The sequence below is a fragment of the Erinaceus europaeus genome, chromosome 19 (assembly GCF_950295315.1).
Source record: "Erinaceus europaeus chromosome 19, mEriEur2.1, whole genome shotgun sequence".
In the NCBI taxonomy this organism is placed as follows: Eukaryota; Metazoa; Chordata; class Mammalia; order Eulipotyphla; family Erinaceidae; genus Erinaceus; species Erinaceus europaeus.
In genome coordinates, this window is record NC_080180.1 from 229100 (window position 1) to 251121 (window position 22022).

At 57.2% G+C, this 22022-nt stretch overlaps 1 protein-coding gene across 2 annotated transcripts; it reads left to right on the forward strand.

The window, feature by feature from the left end:
- The first annotated feature begins 919 nt into the window (after nt 1–919).
- C4BPA (complement component 4 binding protein alpha) lies at nt 920–19541 on the forward strand. Of its 2 annotated transcripts, none has more exons than XM_016191723.2 (12): nt 920–1052; nt 3921–4023; nt 6009–6191; nt 6912–7011; nt 8385–8470; nt 8597–8791; nt 14584–14766; nt 16262–16456; nt 17367–17546; nt 17978–18148; nt 18609–18784; nt 19308–19541. In XM_016191723.2, exons 2-12 carry the CDS (start codon nt 3924–3926, stop codon nt 19476–19478), a joined length of 1740 nt encoding a protein of 579 aa, XP_016047209.2. In that variant the 5' UTR covers nt 920–1052; nt 3921–3923; the 3' UTR covers nt 19479–19541. The 2 variants fall into 2 exon arrangements, with proteins under 2 accessions (XP_016047209.2, XP_060034320.1); XM_060178337.1 differs by lacking the exon at nt 19308–19541 and adding an exon at nt 19023–19149 and having other exon boundaries at nt 18609–18822.
- The last annotated feature ends 2481 nt before the right edge of the window (nt 19542–22022 follow it).

Consider the following 22022-nt stretch of genomic DNA (forward strand, 5'->3'; position numbering starts at 1 on the left):
GAGGGTCGGAGGTTGTAGGATGCTGCTTGGAGGACATGAAGTAGCTCCTTGCTGCAGGAGAGAGATGGTTTTGACCAGGCTAAGGATACACTCTGACCAGAAGCAAGAGTATAATTCTCTGCTTCAGTGACAAGGAGGTGGTCACAGGAAGTGTGAGAGGAGCAGGGTCCCTGCTGTGAGCGTGGCCACACCTTTGGTGACTGGGAGGGAGGTGCGGGGGTAGGTGGCTGGGATGCCCAGCTTCCAGTGGCTTTTCTTCTGGCCAATAGCTCACAGATGGCAGCCCCTAGGCTTCTGCAGTGTCCCCTGGCCCATGCTGTCCCCTGAGCCTCTGCGCTGTCCCCTGGCCCACACTGTACCCTGGCCAGGGGTTTCTGCTGCTTGTTCCATTCTCATTTGCCTCTGAACCCCATGCCTCTGCCAGTCCCGGGCTGTGCAGTAGCCTCCCCTTGGGCACCAGGATAAGTCGGATGGTAAAGCAAGTCTGCCCACAGTTGCTCCTCAGCTCACAGACCTCAACCCTCGAGCACGGCAGCTTCTCCACAAGTGGTGGTGACCCCTGATGGGCAGCAGCTCGGGAGTCTCCGGGAGCCCCATGGGGGAGGCCGGGGCTGCCGGTGTAGAGGAAGCCGGCTGGACACAGGCCGAGCCCAGACCCACGGTCTTGGGCATCCAGCCCGGCCAGGCGGCCTCCTGTAAAACTCACGTGTGTTTATGGAAGGGAGAAAGAACCTGGCGTCAGTCAGGTTCCGATCAGCCGTCCACTTAGGGGAAACGGCTGGCAGAGAGAAAGAAGGTCAACAGTTGCGACATGTTATCAAGAACGGGGCTGGTGCGTAGGAAGCAGTCAGGAGGGTTCTGGAGCCCCATCCCTGCCATTAATCATTCACGAGCAGCTCTGTCATCCCTGCCGTCCCCAGACCTCAGGGGCTGTGTGGTGCAGCGGCCACGGCGGCCTGAGGGTGCTCTGAGGCCCTGAGCCAGGGAGGGGAGGCCATTTTCCTGGAGAAGAGACCACACCCCAGGTCAGCCTACTTCTCAGCTTCCCGCAGGTCAGTGGGTTACCTGGGGAGGGGGCTGGAAGATTAGAAGGGAAAGCCAAGGCAGAAACAGCATGTTTGCAGAGTGACTGTGCTGGGGTGCGGCTGACCTGAACAGGACTTGTCACAGGGAAGGGGGCCTAAGGGGGATGTCATGGGGGTCATGGGGGCCGTGACAGGGGGTTCACGGGCTGCACTTGGAAGAGAGCCTCAAAGTCGAGGGTGGGAGGGGCAGGGGAGTCTGTGGGGTTGGAAGGGCTGTCCTTATCCTGTGGCTTCAACAAGAGAACTTGGTTTCTGGTCCTGGCAGCTGGGGCATCTGAGAGGTGGGTGCTGGCTGGTTCCTGGAGAAGCCTGTCACCCGGCTCCCTCCTGTGCCTCCCTGCAGGCCCTCCCCTTGGTGCAGGTCTGTGCAGAAGGGGGCTGCTCTTTCTCTTCCTGTTGGGACACTGAGCCCTTCCACAGGCCGGAGCACCTTGGGCTCAACTGACAGCTCTGTCTCCTCTCTGTGTCTTTATGCAAAGAGCGACATCTGGGTGCATGTGACCAGAAGCCAAGGGGGCTTGTGGGGCCCAGGGGCTTGGGCGCATGGAGTTCTGGGTAAACTCTTCATGGATGTAAGCTTGCAGGCGTGGCTCTCAGCACTTGGAGACTTGCAGGATAAGCAGTGAGGACCCTCCCCAAGGGCTCAGGCTGACCTGGGGTCTCTGCCCCTTTGGTGCAGGTCCCTGACTGGGCGCCCCACCCCTATAATGGGACCCCATGATTGGGAGGAGCTCTTAGCTCTGGGGCCGTCCCGGCTTCAGCGCTGTATCCCCCTCCCCGGCGTTCTTTCCGAGGGATCACCTGACAAAGCCAGCCTGAGAGGAAGGCATGGGCTGAGGGTTATTGCTGAGTCCTGGTGTGGCTCCACCGTCCTACACCCCTTTTCTATAGAAACAGAGAAATGAAGAGAGAGGAGGAGAGACAGAGAGGCAGAGGGAAAGGGAGACACCTGCAACACCGGTCCACTCTTAAGACTCCCCTAGCTAGATACTAACACCTTGTTTTCTCGAATGTTATTTATTTATTGGTTAAAAAAAAAATCTCTGCTCTCAAGATGGTGCCTGTTTAATCATAAAATATATTTATTGCATGCAAAATAAAAAACCCGACTCCCCCAGCAGGTGGCACCTGGGGACTTGAACCCAGATCCTGGCATATGCCTCCTCAGCACGGCCACATCAGCCTGTAAACAGGAGCCTGGCGCTCCGAGGACTGAGGACCTGCCAGCAGCGGGCACATGTCCCCAGGGGCAGAACCAAGACACAGTCGGCACAGCCCGGTCCAGAGTCCATACCCAGGCCTGTCCACAAGCCCTCTGTCCCACTGTCCCTGTGCCGTGTAGTGTGGCTGGGGACCCAGCACCCTCACACTGTGGGTCTTTGCGAGGGGCAACACGCCTCCCTCCCCTCGTGTCCTCTGGTGGTCTGAGGAGAGGGGCCTGGAGCCACACCTGGGCCAGCACGCCACACAGTCTTCTGGGGGGGGCATCACCCTTGGCAGCGTCCCTGGGTGTTCACAGAGACCCAGGTGGATGGAGACAAGTGCGTGAGGGCAGGTCTGTCTGTCTGCTCCAAGAGGGGCCCCGGGAATGGCATGAATGAGACCTCAGGGGGCAGGGAGCACCAATTTGCTCTGACCCCTAAGTGGGCCTGGTACCTGTGCTGGTACCACAGGGGCCGCGTGGGGCCGTGACGGGCACAGGGTGAAGGCAGAAGGCAGCCTTGTGATGCGAGTGGGCATGTGGGACATTTGCTGCTCCTGCAAACCCAGGCCGCGTTCCCCAAGGAGAGCGGAGCGGTGCAGAGATGCCAGGGCCGGCAGAGTGCACTCATTTCCATGCACAGGACCCGGGTTCAAGCCCCAGGTCTCCACCTCATGATCCCTCAGACAGTGCTACAGGTGTGTTTCTCCCTTTCTATCTCCCCTTGCCCTCTTGGTTTCTGTGTCTCTGTGCAGAAGAGAGGGTGATAGAAGGGAAGAGGAGAGAGAGAGGGAGGAGAGGGGGAAGGGGGAGAGGGAAAAGGGGAAAAAGAGAGGGAGAGGGAGAAGGAAAGAGAGAAAGGAGGGGGAGAGGGAGAGGGAGAGGGAGAGAGAGAGGCTCTGAGGGCAGTGAAGTCAGCATGCAGGCACCTTGCTCCTGCCATAAACTTGTGGCAAAACAAAGGTGTGTCCTCTAAGGGACACTTTAAACCGGCCTCCAGCCAGGCTGATGACACGGCGCAGGGGCACCAGTCACACGCTTGTCCCTTTTCTTCATGGTCGTCGCAGGAGCTCGCCAGAGCTACACAGAGTGCAGACAGCTTAGCTGAGCAGGCTGCTGGGGCTCCCCACACCCCACCGACTGTGGGGGCTCTTCTCTGGCTCGGCACCTGCCTGCCTGCCTTTCACGGAGTCACCCCTCCCCTCTGCTGCGGCACTGCTCAGAGCAGCTCCCTTGGCCAGACTCCGTTTTCCCTTCCTGTCTACCATGAGCATCACCATCTTGGTGTCTACCATGAGCACAGCATGCCACTCCATAGCTTCAAAATAAGCCTCCAAAGCGCCCATCCAAAAATAAATGGTGGTGTTTACTCCGTCACACATGCTCTAAATCCCGAGGCACTTCCAGGCAGACAGGAGGGGAGCCGGCCCGCCCTCCTCAGAAGCCTGACTCTCTACCCACATGGCAGGCTGGACATGCTCCTCCACCCTTCCCACCTTGGGGGTGCCCCCCATGCTGCTGTGGCCGCCCTGGCCTGAGAGGCCACACTCTGGGCCTCTCCCCCCAGCCAGTGTGCTGTTCTGGAGACGCTCCAGGACCTTGTGGCCCAGTGACTGAGACTGACTTCTTTCCAGACAATGCCGTGGAAGCTGCGGGCCCCACACCCCCCAAGCGCCTGGCCCGGGCGTGGGCTGCTCCAGCTGGCCCTGGTGGCCGCTCTGCTGCCAACTGTTCTCGGTGAGTGATCGGGACCGGGGTGTGAGCTCGCAAGCCCCCCCCCCCCACGCCACAGTCCAGGCTGACAGTGAATTGATGGCCGCTAGCAGGAACCCAGCTCCTGTCACAAAGGGGCTGTCTTATGTGGCCAGGGCTTTGGAAGTGAGGTTAAATTTGCTTGTGCCGGGATAGCCTCGCGGGTGGGAGAGAGAGACGACCAGGGACTCCTGGCTGAGCTGGGAAGCAGTATCTCTTTATTGATGAGCGGGGATGCACTTCAACAATCTGATCTCTTCTAATCACAACACAATTCTGTCCTGTATCTCTCCTGAGGCAGAAGAGTCAGGAACAAGGAAGTACGTAGGATGGGGGCGGGGAGAAGGGAAAAGCGGGAACCAGTGAGGATTAAACCAATGTCCAGGAGGCAGGGGGGTGCTTAGTTAACATGGTTATGTAAACAGAATACATCATGAGTAATACAAGCGAACCTAATGTGATGATCAAAACAGAAGGTCTTAGAAGCAGGATTTAGAAGCAGACCAACGTGCTGTGCATGAAAGACTGTTCTAGATTGTTCCTTCTCAAGTGGTTCCCCAGGAACGTCCAAAACAGACTTATTTTATCTGTCACCTTGTTACGACAGTTTTTAGCGCCTGCACTTATTTGTTTATTTGGATAGTACAGAGAGAAACTGAGAGAGAGATAGGGAAAAAGAGAGATATAGAGACCCCTGCAGCCCTGCTTCACCACTGGTGAAGTGTCCCCCTGCAGGTGGGGACCAGGGCCTTGAACTAGGGTCCTTGTGCACGGTCACGTGAGCATCAGCCCAGCCCACTCCACCCCACGTGCTTTTATCCAGAAGAAAGCGACAGAGTGTGTAGGCCAGGATGCTGCGAAACGGTGCATCTGGCCTGCATTTGACCCCTGCGTGGAAAGCAGACTCAAGGCGTCTCCTGCTGAGCTAAGTGAAGTCAAAGTAAAGGTTTAGACCTTAGACTTTCTACTGTTTGCACTGGGAAGGGGGTGGGGAGCAGGTGAAAGACAGAACTGGTTCTCAAGGCTGAGCTACTGTGTTCCACATCTTCAGTGACTTATTAAAACACAGTCAGTTGCCTGAAACATCAAAGACCCTAATGCAGACTTACCTCAGAAAAAGCCACAAACCTAAAACAGCAAACAAGGGTGCTTTAGCCTCTGAGACGCCATGCTTCCTCATGTCATTCAAAATCAAAGGGTCCCCAGGAGCTTTGGTTAAAACTGCTCTTTTTTTTTTTTTTTTTTTTTTTTTTTGTCTCCAGGGTTATCACTGGGGCTCTGTATCTGCACTATGAATCCTCTGCTCCTGGAGGCCATTTTTCCCATTTTATTGCCCTTGTTGTTATTGTTGTTGTTAGATAGGACAGAGAGAAATGGAGAGAGGAAGGGAAGACAGAGGGGGAAAAATCGACACCTGCAGACCTGCTTCACCGCCCATGAAGTGGCCCCCCCTCCCCAGCATGTGGGGAGCCGGGGGCTCAAACCGGGATCCTTAACGCCGGTCCTTGCGCTTTGCGCCACCTGCGCTTAACCCGCTGCGCTACCGCCCGACCCCAAGAAGTATTCTTCTTACCCATCTCCTGCCACCCATCTCCATCTCCCGAGACAACCCGAGTGCGAGGTCCTCAGCAATGCCATCCCGGCTCCTCCGCTGAGGAGAGAGAGCAGCAGAGGCCTCTGCCTTGCTCAGGTGTCTGTGTACAGGCGTGGGCTCTGAGCCTGCCGGCCTCCTTTCTGAGCTGCGACCTCAGACCTCGTGGAGAAGGAATTGGCTTTAGCAGCACCGTGCTACCAACTCCTCGCTGAGCTCACGCTCAGGTTGCACAGGCATTATTATTCTTGGCTGGAGGAGAAGAGCCATCCCTGCTCTGATGTGCCAAGCGGTGAACCCACAGGCCATGTGTCACCTCAGGCAGAAGCTTGGAGGCTGCGTGGCCCCAGCCTCGGACGCTGTGTTGTTTTCACACCAGGCAGCTGTGACACCCCTCCCAGTGTGTTCTTCGCCTTGCCCGTCAGCGAGCTGAACCAGAGCAGCTTTGAAACCGGGACAGTCCTGAAGTACAAGTGCCGGCCTGGCTACAGCAAGAGCAGCTCCAGCACGCAGCTCACCTGCAAGCCCAGCGGCCAGTGGAGCTACAGCACCTTCTGTGTCAGTGAGTGTCTGTCAGTCCTGCTGCTCTTCCTCCCTCTGTCCCCTTCTTTGCCAGGCGCCTCAGGAACTAAACTGAAAGGGAGCCGTGTCTCTGGCTGCTCAGCCAGCAGCTGATCTCTACCTGTCTGTGGGCCCCTCTTTAAACAGAAGCGACAGTGCAGGCACAGCCCAGTTGCAGGGCAGAGCAAGCCTGTCACTTCCAGCACAGGACTCTGCTTGGGCAGCAAGGGGTCAACGCAGCTGCAGTGAAAGCAGGCCCTCCCTTTCTCAAGTGCCCCATGGCCACCAAGGGGTACTGAGGTCTAAGCAGAAAGCTCGACTGCTGGGAAGAGGCTGAGCCTCCCTCACGCGGGGAGAGGGACACACCCTGTCCTGCTTTTTTGGGTTTTCTGTGTTGCACTTGGTCTCTGGTGACTGCAGCTGGACTGGCCAAGGCCAGAGCATCCTTTGCAGACCAGAGCCTCCCAGCTCCGGGCCACCAGTCCCAGTCCCACGAGGATCTCACACTCACAAAAACAGAGCGCTTTGAGAGTAAGATGCATGCCCCAAATCAGATCAAACTGTATTTATTTCTTTTTCTCCACAAAGAAATGTTTAATGAGTTGGGATCTGAGCCTCTGAGGCCCTTCGATCTAGAAGCAGAGTGAAAGTTCACTTTGCTTTTCATGCGCCATGTCTGTGAGAGCCGGGAATCACTCACCGCGCTCTCCTGTCTCTCCAGAGAAGAAATGCAGAAACCCTGGGGAGTTGGCCAATGGGCAGGTGATCGTCAAGTCAGACCTCTCCTTTGGATCGCAAATCGAGTTCAGCTGCTCAGACGGGTGAGCGGTGGGGCCTGAGGCCTGTCCCCCGCGTCCGTGATGTCCACCAGAAGTGCTCCTTCACTGACGCCAACACCCCCACCTTCCCTGTTCCGACGCGGGGCACTGAGCTCCATTCGCTTGCCACCCTAAGCTGTGGATAGAGTGCCATCTTCCTTCCTCTGAATGGCATCCAAGTCGCCCACTGTCCTGTCTTGTGCTCCTCAGTCAGTGCAGGTCGAGTGTGCTTTGCCCGTCATGAAACCTGACGCTTTCTCTCTGGCCTCTCAGGAAGTCTCACGATGATTTCCTCATGTCTGTGCTGCTTTCTGTGCCGTGTGTGGCTCTGAGAGGGACCATGGTGAGCCGGGCACCTACACTGTGCCCACTGTCTCCACTGGGGCAGCCAGAGACAATGCTTCCTGCTTGTTTTCCTTCTTTCTTGTCTGTTTTTCCTGAGTGGAGGCACCTTGCTGTCCCAGCACCCATGGAGCTTCCTCCCTTGTGGTGCCAGGGCTCAGGACAAAGGACTTGAACCCAGAAAAGCTACATTGTAAAAAATTCTCAAAATAGAGACTTGTCTAGTTCTTAGTGTATTTTAGCCCATTAAAAGATCCGTGTCCTGCAAGTCATTCTTAGATGACTTTCAGGGCCTCCGACATGGTAAAGATGATATCTTCAACGGGGATCCTCATGCTGGAGGCAGCACAATTTGGAATCCTACCAGCAACACCCTCTTTCAGTTTCCCTGTATCCTCAATATGCAGAGGAACAGCAGACAAACGGAAGTACTCAGGTGTCAGGAGCCACAGAAACAGGGTCTCAGCCCTGAAAGGAGGTGTTTTGGGGAAGGACACCCAGCTGGGGCTCTGGAGGCAGTCAGGCCGTGGAGGGTGGGCCCGACCAGAGGAAGGCCAGGCCACACTCCCCCAGCCTTTCCCGACAGGGGCTCCCTACGCCTGGCACTGGGGCCCACATCAGAACAGCCTCCGCAGTGAGGACAGCGCAGAGAGCTGATGGAAAGTGCTAGCTGAGAGCTTGATGTCTTCATTTAAACTGGATTTTTTTTCGTTACCAGAGCCCTGCTCAGCTCTGGCTATGGCAGTGCTGGGGGTCAGACCTGGGATTCTTGCCTGCATTCTACATACAGCTGCTGCATAGTCCTCCAGCTGGGGTGGGGGGTTGTTATCAGAGAGAGAGAGAGAGAGAGAGAGCAGAGCTCCACTCTGAAACAAGGTGGTTCTGGGATTGAGCCTGGGTCCCTGGGGCCTCGGGATTAAGAGCTGCCAGGCCGGGTATATCCTTCATGGTCTAGAGCAACACCGCCTTTTCAGACCCCTTTATCTGATTTCCTTCAGGGCGGGAAGACCCCCACACTCCCCCCTCTCTTTCAGATTTCTTTTGAGCGGTCCGACCAGCACCTACTGTGACATCCAGAACAACATTGTAGATTGGACTGACCCCTTCCCGGAATGCATCAGTGAGTGCCGGCCTCCCACTCGGATGCCACAGCCATAAGACCCTCCCCCGGGATGCACGGCGCCCTGCCACGGCATGATGGGTGTGCGGGGCAGCCTCCCGCCTCAGCCCCTCTCTCCTCTTCCAGTTGCCAAGTGCGAGGCCCCTCCAGAAATCCCCCATGGAAAGCACAGCGGAGAGGAGGACGACGTGTACACTTACGGCTCGTCTGTCACCTACAGCTGCCACCTCGGCTACTCACTGTTGGGTCAAGCCTCAATCTCCTGCTCCGTGAAGAACAAGACCCTCAGTGTCTGGCACCCAAGCCCCCCTGAGTGTCGAAGTACGTCTCAGTCTGTCAGGAGACACAGACGGGTGCCCTGAGTGTAGAAGTACGTCTCAGTCTGTCAGGAGACAGAGACGGGTGCCCTGAGTGTAGAAGTACGTCTCAGTCTGTCAGGAGACACAGACGGGTGCCCTGAGTGTAGAAGTACGTCTCAGTCTCTCAGGAGACACAGACGGGTGCCCTGAGTGTAGAAGTACGTCTCAGTCTGTCAGGAGACACAGACGGGTCCCCTGAGTGTAGAAGTACGTCTCAGTCTGTCAGGAGACACAGACGGGTCCCCTGAGTGTAGAAGTACGTCTCAGTCTGTCAGGAGACACAGACGGGTCCCCTGAGTGTCGAAGTACGTCTCAGTCTGTCAGGAGACACAGACGGGTCCCCTGAGTGTCGAAGTACGTCTCAGTCTGTCAGGAGACACAGACGGGTCCCCTGAGTGTCGAAGTACGTCTCAGTCTGTCAGGAGACACAGACGGGTCCCCTGAGTGTCGAAGTACGTCTCAGTCTGTCAGGAGACACAGACGGGTCCCCTGAGTGTAGAAGTACGTCTCAGTCTGTAGGAGACACAGACGGGTCCCCTGAGTGTAGAAGTACGTCTCAGTCTGTAGGAGACACAGACGAGTCCCCTGAGTGTAGAAGTACGTCTCAGTCTGTCAGGAGACACAGACGGGTGCCCTGAGTGTTGAAGTACGTCTCAGTCTGTAGGAGACACAGACGGGTCCCCTGAGTGTAGAAGTACGTCTCAGTCTGTCAGGAGACACAGACGGGTCCCCTGAGTGTTGAAGTACGTCTCAGTCTGTAGGAGACACAGACGGGTCCCCTGAGTGTAGAAGTACGTCTCAGTCTGTCAGGAGACACAGACGGGTGCCCTGAGTGTAGAAGTACGTCTCAGTCTGTCAGGAGACACAGACGGGTCCCCTGAGTGTAGAAGTACGTCTCAGTCTGTAGGAGACACAGACGAGTCCCCTGAGTGTAGAAGTACGTCTCAGTCTGTCAGGAGACACAGACGGGTCCCCTGAGTGTTGAAGTACGTCTCAGTCTGTAGGAGACACAGACGGGTCCCCTGAGTGTAGAAGTACGTCTCAGTCTGTCAGGAGACACAGACGGGTCCCCTGAGTGTTGAAGTACGTCTCAGTCTGTAGGAGACACAGACGGGTCCCCTGAGTGTAGAAGTACGTCTCAGTCTGTCAGGAGACACAGACGGGTCCCCTGAGTGTTGAAGTACGTCTCAGTCTGTAGGAGACACAGACGGGTCCCCTGAGTGTAGAAGTACATCTCAGTCTGTAGGAGACACAGACGGGTGCCCTGAGTGTAGAAGTACGTCTCAGTCTGTCAGGAGACACAGACGGGTCCCCTGAGTGTAGAAGTACGTCTCAGTCTGTAGGACACACAGACGGGTCCCCTGAGTGTTGAAGTACGTCTCAGTCTGTAGGAGACACAGACGGGTCCCCTGAGTGTAGAAGTACGTCTCAGTCTGTAGGAGACACAGACGGGTGCCCTGAGTGTAGAAGTACGCCTCAGTCTGTCAGGAGACACAGACGGGTGCCCTGAGTGTAGAAGTACGTCTCATTCTGTCAGGAGACACAGACGGGTGCCCTGAGTGTAGAAGTACGTCTCATTCTGTCAGGAGACACAGACGGGTCCCCTGAGTGTAGAAGTACGTCTCAGTCTGTCAGGAGACACAGACGGGTCCCCTGAGTGTAGAAGTACGTCTCAGTCTGTCAGGAGACACAGACGGGTCCCCTGAGTGTAGATGTACGTCTCAGTCTGTCAGGAGACACAGACGGGTCCCCTGAGTGTAGAAGTACGTCTCAGTCTGTCAGGAGAGACAGACGGGTGCCCTGAGTGTAGAAGTACGTCTCAGTCTGTCAGGAGACACAGACGGGTGCCCTGAGTGTAGAAGTACGTCTCAGTCTGTCAGGAGACACAGACGGGTGCCCTGAGTGTAGAAGTACGTCTCAGTCTGTCAGGAGACACAGACGGGTCCCCTGAGTGTAGAAGTACGTCTCAGTCTGTCAGGAGACACAGACGGGTCCCCTGAGTGTAGAAGTACGTCTCAGTCTGTCAGGAGACACAGACGGGTGCCCTGAGTGTTGAAGTACGTCTCAGTCTGTAGGAGACACAGTGGGTGCCCTGAGTGTAGAAGTACGTCTCAGTCTGTAGGAGACACAGACGGGTGCCCTGAGTGTAGAAGTACGTCTCAGTCTGTAGGAGACACAGACAGGTCCCCTGAGTGTAGAAGTACGTCTCAGTCTGTCGGAGACACAGACGGGTCCCCTGAGTGTAGGAGTACGTCTCAGTCTGTCAGGAGACACAGACAGGTGCCCTGAGTGTAGAAGTACGTCTCAGTCTGTCAGAGACACAGACGGGTCCCCTGAGTGTAGAAGTACGTCTCAGTCTGTCAGGAGACACAGACGGGTGCCCTGAGTGTAGAAGTACGTCTCAGTCTGTCAGGAGACACAGACGGGTCCCCTGAGTGTAGAAGTACGTCTCAGTCTGTCAGGAGACACAGACGGGTGCCCTGAGTGTAGAAGTACGTCTCAGTCTGTAGGAGACACAGACGGGTGCCCTGAGTGTAGAAGTACGTCTCAGTCTGTAGGAGACACAGACGGGTGCCCTGAGTGTAGAAGTACGTCTCAGTCTGTCAGGAGACACAGACGGGTCCCCTGAGTGTAGAAGTACGTCTCAGTCTGTCAGGAGACACAGACGGGTCCCCTGAGTGTAGAAGTACGTCTCAGTCTGTAGGAGACACAGACGGGTCCCCTGAGTGTAGAAGTACGTCTCAGTCTGTCAGGAGACACAGACGGGTGCCCTGAATGTAGAAGTACGTCTCAGTCTGTAGGAGACACAGACGGGTGCCCTGAGTGTAGAAGTACGTCTCAGTCTGTCAGGAGACACAGACGGGTCCCCTGAGTGTAGAAGTACGTCTCAGTCTGTAGGAGACACAGACGGGTCCCCTGAGTGTAGAAGTACGTCTCAGTCTGTCAGGAGACACAGACGGGTGCCCTGAGTGTAGAAGTACGCCTTAGTCTGTCAGGAGACACAGACGGGTGCCCTGAGTGTAGAAGTACGTCTCAGTCTGTAGGAGACACAGACGGGTCCCCTGAGTGTAGAAGTACGTCTCAGTCTGTAGGAGACACAGACGGGTGCCCTGAGTGTAGAAGTACGTCTCAGTCTGTCAGGAGACACAGACGGGTGCCCTGAGTGTAGAAGTACGTCTCAGTCTGTCAGGAGACACAGACAGGTGCCCTGAGTGTAGAAGTACGTCTCAGTCTGTCAGGAGACACAGACAGGTGCCCTGAGTGTAGAAGTACGTCTCAGTCTGTCAGGAGACACAGACAGGTGCCCTGAGTGTAGAAGTACGTCTCAGTCTGTCAGGAGACACAGACGGGTCCCCTGAGTGTAGAAGTACGTCTCAGTCTGTCAGGAGACACAGACGGGTGCCCTGAGTGTAGAAGTACATCTCAGTCTGTAGGAGACACAGACGGGTGCCCTGAGTGTTGAAGTACGTCTCAGTCTGTCAGGAGACACAGACGGGTCCCCTGAGTGTAGAAGTACGTCTCAGTCTGTAGGAGACACAGACGGGTGCCCTGAGTGTAGAAGTACGTCTCAGTCTGTAGGAGACACAGACGGGTCCCCTGAGTGTAGAAGTACGTCTCAGTCTGTAGGAGACACAGACGGGTCCCCTGAGTGTAGAAGTACGTCTCAGTCTGTCAGGAGACACAGACGGGTGCCCTGAGTGTAGAAGTACGTCTCAGTCTGTAGGAGACACAGACGGGTCCCCTGAGTGTAGAAGTACGTCTCAGTCTGTAGGAGACACAGACGGGTGCCCTGAGTGTAGAAGTACGTCTCAGTCTGTCAGGAGACACAGACGGGTCCCCTGAGTGTAGAAGTACGTCTCAGTCTGTCAGGAGACACAGACGGGTGCCCTGAGTGTAGAAGTACGTCTCAGTCTGTCAGGAGACACAGACGGGTCCCCTGAGTGTAGAAGTACGTCTCAGTCTGTCAGGAGACACAGACGGGTGCCCTGAGTGTAGAAGTACGTCTCAGTCTGTAGGAGACACAGACGGGTCCCCTGAGTGTAGAAGTACGTCTCAGTCTGTAGGAGACACAGACGGGTCCCCTGAGTGTAGAAGTACGTCTCAGTCTGTAGGAGACACAGACGGGTCCCCTGAATGTAGAAGTACGTCTCAGTCTGTAGGAGACACAGACGGGTGCCCTGAGTGTAGAAGTACATCTCAGTCTGTAGGAGACACAGACGGGTGCCCTGAGTGTTGAAGTACGTCTCAGTCTGTCAGGAGACACAGACGGGTCCCCTGAGTGTAGAAGTACGTCTCAGTCTGTAGGAGACACAGACGGGTGCCCTGAGTGTAGAAGTACGTCTCAGTCTGTCAGGAGACACAGACGGGTGCCCTGAGTGTAGAAGTACGTCTCAGTCTGTCAGGAGACACAGACGGGTGCCCTGAGTGTAGAAGTACGTCTCATTCTGTAGGAGACACAGACGGGTCCCCTGAGTGTAGAAGTACGTCTCAGTCTGTAGGAGACACAGACGGGTCCCCTGAATGTAGAAGTACGTCTCAGTCTGTAGGAGACACAGACGGGTGCCCTGAGTGTAGAAGTACGTCTCAGTCTGTAGGAGACACAGATGGGTCCCCTGAGTGTAAAAGTACGTCTCAATCTGTCAGGAGACACAGATGGTTCCCCCCGAGTGTAGACAGATGTGATTGCTGTGGGGACTTGGTGGACGGACAGCCTGGTGTATTCTCTGGAGGGGCGTAGATGGAGGGGAAGAACCTCAGGACACAGCTCCAGGTCAGGAGCCTCAAAAATATAAACCATGGACAGAGCTCCAGGACAAGAGCCCCAGGACACAGCCCCAAGAAACTGCCCCAGGACAGGAGCCCCAGGACAGGAGCCCCAGGAAACAGCCCCAGGACATAGCCCCAGGACAGGAGCCCCAGGGCAGGAGCCCCAGGGCAAGAGCCCCAGGGCAGGAACCCCAGGAAACAGCCCCAGGACAGGAGCCCCAGGACACAGCCCCAGGACAGGAGCCCCAGGACAGGAGCACCAGTACACAGCCCCAGGACAGGAGCCCCAGGACAGGAGCCCCAGGAAACAGCCCCAGGACAGGAGCCCCAGGAAACAGCCCCAGGGCAGGAGCCCCAGGACAGGAGCCCCAGGACAGGAACCTCAGGACACAGCCCCAGGACAGGAGCCCCAGGAAACAGCCCCAGGACACAGCCCCAGGGCAGGAGACAGGAGCCCCAGGACAGGAGCCCCAGGACTCAGCCCCAGGACAGGAGCCCCAGGAAACAGCCCCAGGACAGGAGCCCCAGGGCAGGAGCCCCAGGGCAGCAGCCCCAGGACAGGAGCCCCAGGACAGGATTCCCAGGACACAGCCCCAGGACAGGAGCCCCAGGAAACAGCCCCAGGAAACAGCCCCAGGGCAGGAGCCCCAGGACAGGAGTCCCAGGACAGAAGCCCCAGGAAACAGCCCCAGGACAGGAGCCCCAGGAAACAGCCCCAGGGCAGGAGCCCCAGGACAGGAGTCCCAGGACAGAAGCCCCAGGAAACAGCCCCAGGACACAGCCCCAGGGCAGGAGCCCCAGGACAGGAGTCCCAGGACAGAAGCCCCAGGAAACAGCCCCAGGACAGGAGCCCCAGGAAACAGCCCCAGGACAGGAGCCCCAGGACAGGAGCCCCAGGAAACAGCCCCAGGGCAGGAGCCCCAGGACAGGAACCCCAAGCACAGACTCACAGCTCTCCCTAACAGACCACCTGCTTTCTTTCTGCAGAAATCAGATGTCCCACCCCAAAAGTTGAAGGCGGAATTGTGGTCACCGGGTTTGGACCCGTCTACACTTACAAGGACTCCATCGCATTCCTCTGCAACAGAGGCTTTGACCTCAGAGGCAGCAACATCATCCACTGTGAGGCAGATAACAACTGGAACCCTCCTCCTCCAGTCTGTGAGCCCAGTGAGTACACCCACAAGGGGACACCCAGAGGGGCGGTGGGGCCACTCCACCGACTAAGCCCACTGCAGCTCCAGGGTCAACACTTAACCTTGCTTCTATTTTAAAGAGATTTGTTTGGTGGCTGGGTGTCCTGTCCTGCGGGACCTTCAGCGTGGGTTAACCTAGGAGAGTGAGTGAGGACAAGGAAAGGAGGGAGAGGGAAGGGGACAAGACACGCGAGAGAAATGAGACAAGTCAGGATTCTGCTCAAGTCTGTTTATTAGCACCAAAGGTGCTGCTTTTAAGGCCGGGGCAAGGGGGCAGTTAGCAGCTGGGGACTGTTGATGGAAGTGGTGTGTTGTCATGGTGATCAGCGTTATCTGGAAGGTCCTGGGTGATTCATGGGGAAGTGGAGTTGGGAGACAGGAACTTATCTTGTCTGTGAACAAAGACTCTAAAGAAGCAGGAACTTCACTTTTCAGCAAGGCCGTCTGTGAACAAAGACTCTGTGGCCATGCCAGTAGCAACTTTGAGGGCACATGTGGCTCCCCACAGCTGGGGAAATGTGTCGGTGGGCAGAGCACAGGGCTTGCCAAGCTCAGCCCCTGCCCTGCCCATGCTGGAGCGGGGCTCCAGCTTCCTCTCACGAAACTCTGTAACTGATGTGAACCAACAAAGTAAAACTTGAAACATGTTTATTTTACAAAAGAGAGAGAGAGAGAGAGAGAGAGAGGAGGGGAGAGGAAGAGAGAGGAAAAGAGAGAGGGGGAGGGAGAGGGAGAGGGAGCAAGGGAGGCCAGAAACAAGTGCTGGCCCCTTAGGTATGGCTCCTTTGTGCTCAGCTGCTCAGCACTCTCTCAGACCCAACATCCCTCCAACTGCAGATCCAGTTTTTGGGTTTCTTTTCTTGTTGGAAAAAAGAATGAGCCCTGTGGACTGTGAGGTCTCATGATGTCCCAAGCTGCCTTGTACACGTGCCTGTTCCCATGATTTTACTGCAGCTGACAGAACATTGCTGTGTGCTAACTAACAATGAGAATTATTTTCAAAGACGAGTAGAAAAGTGGCCTGAGGGGAAAGGACCTTTATCTGATGTGGACAGAGGGCTGTGTGCACTGTGACTCTCACAAGGAGGTGACCAAGGCAGACACTCGGGTGTCTGACAGAGACAGTCAGGACTTGACACGGGCACACAGCAAGAGCCACTTGATGAATCCTCCCCAGCCTGTGTCTGCATGTCCTGTGTCTGTGTGTCCCTGTGTCTATGTGTCCCAGTGTCTGTGTCCTGTGTCTGTGTGTCCATGTGTCTGTGTGTCCCTGTGTCTGTGGTCCCATGTCCCCTCTCTGTGTCCCGTGTCTCTGGTCCCCTGTCCCCTGCCTGTGGACCCATGTCCCCTGGTAGTATGTCCTGTGTCTGTGGCCCCATGTCCCCTGAGTGTCCCGTGTCCATGTCCCCGTGTACCTTGAGCAGGACGGTCACAGGCTGTAACGCGTCCTCTCGCATCTTTCCTGGCAGATAGCTGCATTGGTGTCCCAGAAGTTGCCAATGGTTTCTGGGTGAGAAACCACTACTATGCAGACGACAGCGTGTTTGAAGTGGGCACTGTGCTGACCTTAACCTGCAACCAGGGCTTCAGGGCCAAGGCTGGGGGGGAGACCAAGGTTAGGTGCCAGAGGGACCTGACCTGGAGCGCCCACACCACGTGTGAAGGTGAGCCCCTCAGTGTGACACCATGCGAACACCCAGCCAGGCTGGGTTCTGTCTGAAGGAACATTTCTCTGCTGTGAGATGAGTGCAGGGCCTCACCAGAGAGCAGAACAGGGGCTGTTTGTACTGGGGAATCATGAGGGGGCCTGGGGCCTGGGAGGCTGCACATCCCTTCCTGACAGTCCAGCAGAGGCCCTGCCTCCCTCCACACAGACAGACAGACAGACAGACAGACAGACTCAGCCTCCCCCACACAGACAGAACCTGCCTCCCTCCACACAGACAGACAGAACCTGCCTCTCCCCACACACACAGACAGACCCAGCCTTCCCCACACAGACAGACAGAACCTGCCTCCCCCCACACAGACAGGCTCTTCCTCCCTCTCTGCAGACAGCACAGGGGTCCATGCTGGCTGGCATAGCCCACCTGCTAGGGACACCTGTCACACGCGACCTGCTCGTGTCTCTCGAGAGCAAGATGTTCAGAGAGAGCCCAGAGCCCTGCTCAGCTCTGGCTGGCGGTGCTGCAGGGACTGAGCCTGGGCCTTTGTTCCTCCAGCAGGACAGTGTTCTGTATGAATGAGTGCCTGCATGTGTTTAGCTTTCCATTAAGGTCTTACTGGTTTAGACACTTAGCAGAGGCTATTGTTTGCCCATTTGTAAAGCATAACTGAAGAGGCATCTACCCCAGTCACAAATCTGATTAATCGGGAAACACACTGTGTGGCAGTGGCGCCTGTGGGGCAGCGCTGACCCTGCCTTTCTCAGCGGCGTGGCTTGACCCAGAGCCACTCAGCTGGCCCTTCCCGGTCCTGACAGTGCCCTTTGATGCAGTTCCCGAGTGCAGGGCACTGTGTTCTCAGGGTGCGGTGCGCCCGGCGGCCTGACACCGTCCCTCGCTCCCCTCACAGAGGTCTGCTGCCCGGAGCCAGAGCTGGAGAACGGCAGGATCACTGGGTCCAGGAGAAGTGGCTCCCTCTGTCACTACCGGGCAGGAGACAGCATCTCCTACACCTGCTATGAGATGTACAGCTTCGAGGCCCATTGCACGCAGAACGGCAGGTGGAACCCGGATATGCCCACCTGTGAAGGTGGGACCTGGGGATGGTTGGGGGGCACAGGGCCGCCATGACAGCTTCCCAGCCAGGCAGGAGCCTTGGCACGACTGTGGTCTCAGAGAGGGCTACTTGGACCCCTGCTCCCCTGTCCCCCAGATCCTGGCCTGGACCCCTGCACCCTTTGCCCACCCCAGGACCCCTGCTCCCCCTGTCCCCTGGATCCCAGCCTGGAGCCCTGCTCCCCTGTCCCCCAGGTCCTGGCCTGGACCCCTGCTCCCCTGTCCCCCAGGTCCTGGCCTGGACCCCTGCTCCCCTGTCCCCCGGATCCTGGCCTGGACCCCTGCTATCCTGTCGGCAGGGATGCAGAGGGCAGGTGTGCGGGGGGGCCGGCCACAGGAGAGGAGTGAGTGTCTGGTCAGTGCTCTGCCTCTCACACCCTCCCTTCCCTTGCTTCCTCGCTCTAGCCCATAGCTGCAACTTCCCCCCTGCAATTGCCCACGGAAGGCACAAACGGTCCAGACACTTTTTTGTGACGAGGGTCATCTACGAGTGCGACCAAGGCTACTCTCTGGTGGGTCCCGAGGAGCTGACCTGTGGCAATTCCGGCTGGCCAAAGACACTGCCCCAGTGCAAAGGTGACACAGCCTATGGGGGAGTCCTGTCCCCAGGGGAGCCCTATCCCTCAGTGTGGAGCTGTCAGTCCCTCAGTGTGGAGCCCACTGTCCCTCAGTGTGGAGCCCACTGTCCCTCAGTGTGGAGCTGTCAGTCCCTCAGTGTGGAGCTGTCTGTCCCTCAGTGTGGAGCTGTCAGTCCCTCAGTGTGGAGCTGTCAGTCCCTCAGTGTGGAGTTGTCTGTCCCTCACTGCATCGCTCTGTCCCCACAGCCCAGCCACATGGGCACTGTTGCCAACTGGAGTCCAGGGCTCCCCTCAGAGGCTGCCCTGGGTTGGGCCTGGTCTTCCTGACAGGTGGCACCATGTGGGGAGGGGCAGAGAGCCGCTGGCCCCTCTCCTGACCCCTTGGTGAGTGAGTTCCATCTGCCTGCTAGAGGCCATGCCTTTCCCTCAGATTTCCTGAAGCTGTTTTTCCACTGCAGCTCAGTGCCTAAAGCCGGTCATTCCTCACGGGGCTATGTCCCCTGAGAAGGCCCAGTACCAGGAACCCGAGGTGGTCGATGTGCGCTGTGACGCTGGCTACCAGCTGGTCGGCCCCCAGACCATCAGCTGCTCTGAGAACAGAACCTGGTCCCCTCAGCTGCCCAGGTGTGAGTGGGTGAGTGACACCCAGGACATGGTCCCCTCAGCTGCCAGGTGTGAGTGACACCCAGGACATGGTCCCCTCAGCTGCCAGGTGTGAGTGACACCCAGGTCATGGTCCCCTCAGCTGCCATGTGTGAGTGACACCCAGGACAGGGTCCCCTCAGCTGCCAGGTGTGAGTGACACCCAGGACAGGGTCTCCTCAGCTGCCAGGTGTGAGTGACACCCAGGTCATGGTCCCCTCAGCTGCCAGGTATGAGTGGGTGCCACCCCTGGACATGGTCCCCAAATGCCCCCAAGGGGTGCTTCTCCTGCCCTGGACTCTGCTTGGCAGCTGGGAGGGGCACACCTGGGGCCCCTGCTGAGCACTAGGAGGGACCCTGTCTCTCTGGACTGCACTCTCTCCGTGGGGTGCTGCCTCAGGCAGGCCTTGTCCCTGCAGGGAGCTCCCCCTGTCCTGGTGGCCCTGCCCCTCAGAATGCAGGGCTCTCCCCTGCAGAGCCTCCCCTCACGGCCACGTGCCTGTCCGTCCCTGCAGGAGATGCCCGTGGGCTGTGAGCAGGTGCTGGCCGGCCAGAGGCTCCTGCAGTGTCTCCCAGACCGTGAGGAGGTCAGGCTGGCCCTGGAGGTGTACAAGCTATCCCTGGAGATCCGGCGGCTGGAGGAAGCCCCTCCCCCTGGGGAGCTGCCCGTGCTCGCCGCGCACTGACCTTCCCTCCCCTCCCACAGGGGCGCTGGCCCCGGGGACCCCCAATAAAGAGCTGCACGCCAACCCGTCTGTGTCTCCTCCCCCGTGCTGGGCTGCCGCTGGCCCCCGCATCCACCCTCCACTTGGTCCTGGACAGGCTGCTCAGTGCTGGGTTCCAGTCCAGAGGATCTGCTCCTTCCTCCCGGCTGACAGTGGAGACTCCTGACTTCATGGCAGACTGGTGCTGTCAGAACATTTCTTGCTCTATTTTTGTCCCCTGCCCCCTTTGGCAGTCTGGATGGCCGGACTTTCAACTTCAGGCAGGTCTGACGCCCTGGGGAGCCCTCACTGCAGCTTCACCTGCCCCCACGCTGAGGCGTCCAGGGCATCACCTCTGCCCTGCTCTGTCTGCAGCTCCTGCTCCTGCTCCTGCTCCTGCTCCTTACAATGCTGGGCCCCATCCTACTGGAAGGGGAAGCAGAAAGCGAATCTACAATTGTTTCCAAGTGCCAGGAATATAGGTGAATCATGAGAAATTGAGGAATGTCAGGGCCGCCACAGTGGGGGCTCAAGGCCCTGGCCCCTGGCTGCAGGAGGGAGGCATCATGAGTGGTGAACCAGTGCTGTCCCCTCTCCTCTCTCACACATAAAAGAAAGGGAAAAAAGAAGGAAAAAAATGAAGGAAAAAAGGAAAAAAGAAAGGGAAAAAAGAAGGAAAAAAATGAGGGAAAAAAGAAGGAAAAAAATGACCACCTTCAACAGTGGATTCATCTTACAGGCACCAAGCCCCAGTAATAACCCCATTGGTAATAGCAAAATAATGATGATGATGATAATAATAATGATAAACAGAGGGGTTTATCACTATTAAAAAGGGGGGTAGCACAGTGGTTAGGCAAGAAATTTTCTTGCCTAAGGCTCTGAAATCCTAGGCTCAGCCCTGGACTGAGTCTCTTTCTTCTCCCTACACACACTGAAAACAGATAAATAAAAATTATATATATATATATATATATATATATATATATATATATATATATATGGAATATAAAGGAACGGTCTTCATGGGACGCACAGGGTCCTTGGCAAGTTGTCCCCTATAGGACAAAGACACGACCCGGGTGTCCTCACCTGCTTACCCCCCACAGCCTGCCCCCAGGTGCTGGCCCTCAGGCCGGCCACCATGCCTGGGTGACAGGGGCTGCCTGGGGCAGCCTCCATGGGCCTGAGCTCTAGCTGCCTGTGGACAGGAAGGTGCTGACCTTCCCTGTGGCCCTGGGAGCTGAAGTGCTGACTGGGCTCTGGGCAGTAGCCTTCACCCTGCTGTGAGGACAGCACTGCAGCACCCAGGGGTGCAGCCAAGAAGGGCCTGGTCCCGGGAGGACCCGCCAGGCAGGGCACAGGGGCAAGCCTGTGACAGCCACTTCCCCCAGCCCTGGCCTCATCTGCCTTCCCTGCTGGCTTGGGCTGCTCCCTGCTGAGGAGGAGACCCCTTCCCATCTGCCCCTGAGCTGTCTGAGCTCAGGCAAGATGACAGCTTCTCTGCTCCCCTCACCCAGCCTGCTCCCAGGCCCACCCACACCAAGCTGCTTCCTGATCTCAAAGATCAGCAGGGCTTGGTGACACCTGCAGAGGTGAAGCCATCCTGTGCTGCTCATGCCACGTGGGAGATAGGCGAGGGCCGGGGGCACCCACACACACAGGTTTCCCCGAGGCGAGGAGCAAGGGACGGGGTCTGGGGGAGAGACACCTCTCATGAACCTTCTTTCCCCCTGTATGTGGGGACTGGGGCTTGAACCCGGGTCCTTGCGCAAGGCAACAAGTGTGCTCCACCAAGTGCACCCCGCCCAGCACCCAGTTCCTCATTTTAAAGAGAGCAGCCAGTCGGAAGGGTCTGTTCCCCTTGTCTCCAGGAAGTGAAATGCAGCTGTGTTCTCTGCAGTGCCCCCAGGCCTTCCGGTTCTGTTTTGCAATGCTCTTTGCAAACGTCTGTGAGGTCAGCGCTGCTGGTCAGCCTCATTCCAGCCAGGCTGGGTGCTGACCGCTTGCTGCTGAGTGACGCCCAGAGCTGCTTTTCTCTGACAGCAGTCTGTGTCCTCCTGGGGCACGCGGGCGGGTGGGAGTCCTGCAGGGACATTCTGTCCATCCACCCCCTTAGGAAATGCTACTCAGAAATGCCCCAGTGGGTAGCGATTGGTCCAGGTGGTCAAGGGAAACTGAGTCAGGGGCTGAGGGTCACCAAGGACTGCATACAAGCCACCCAGCCACTGAAAGTGGGCTCCAGGAGACACGACCCCAGCACACGCCCAGGAAGTCAGGGTGAAGGCCCCTGCCCGACACCTTCTGGCCGTGGGCTGGGGTTACCGCCATGGTCCACAGACGTAGGTGTGCACTCCACAGAAAACCCGGAGTGAGTGGGATTCCCCCTGGAGCTCTGTAAGCGTGACCAGCTCGCACTGGACCTGACTCTGGAATACCTGGGCACATATTTTTCTGGAGGTGAAATAAAAAGATCTCGTCTTCCTGCAAACAGCTCACACCACTGGAGGGAAAGCTGCTTTCTGA

What these genes read in the sequence shown, in the direction of transcription:
- C4BPA (XM_016191723.2), top strand. Translation starts at nt 3,924, where the DNA reads ATGCCGTGGAAGCTGCGGGCCCCACACCCCCCAAGCGCCTGGCCCGGG. An exon ending in CTACAGCACCTTCTGTGTCA is followed by an intron (nt 6,192 to 6,911) that starts GTGAGTGTCTGT and finishes CTGTCTCTCCAG; the next exon opens with AGAAGAAATGCAGAAACCCT. An exon ending in GAGTTCAGCTGCTCAGACGG is followed by an intron (nt 7,012 to 8,384) that starts GTGAGCGGTGGG and finishes CCTCTCTTTCAG; the next exon opens with ATTTCTTTTGAGCGGTCCGA.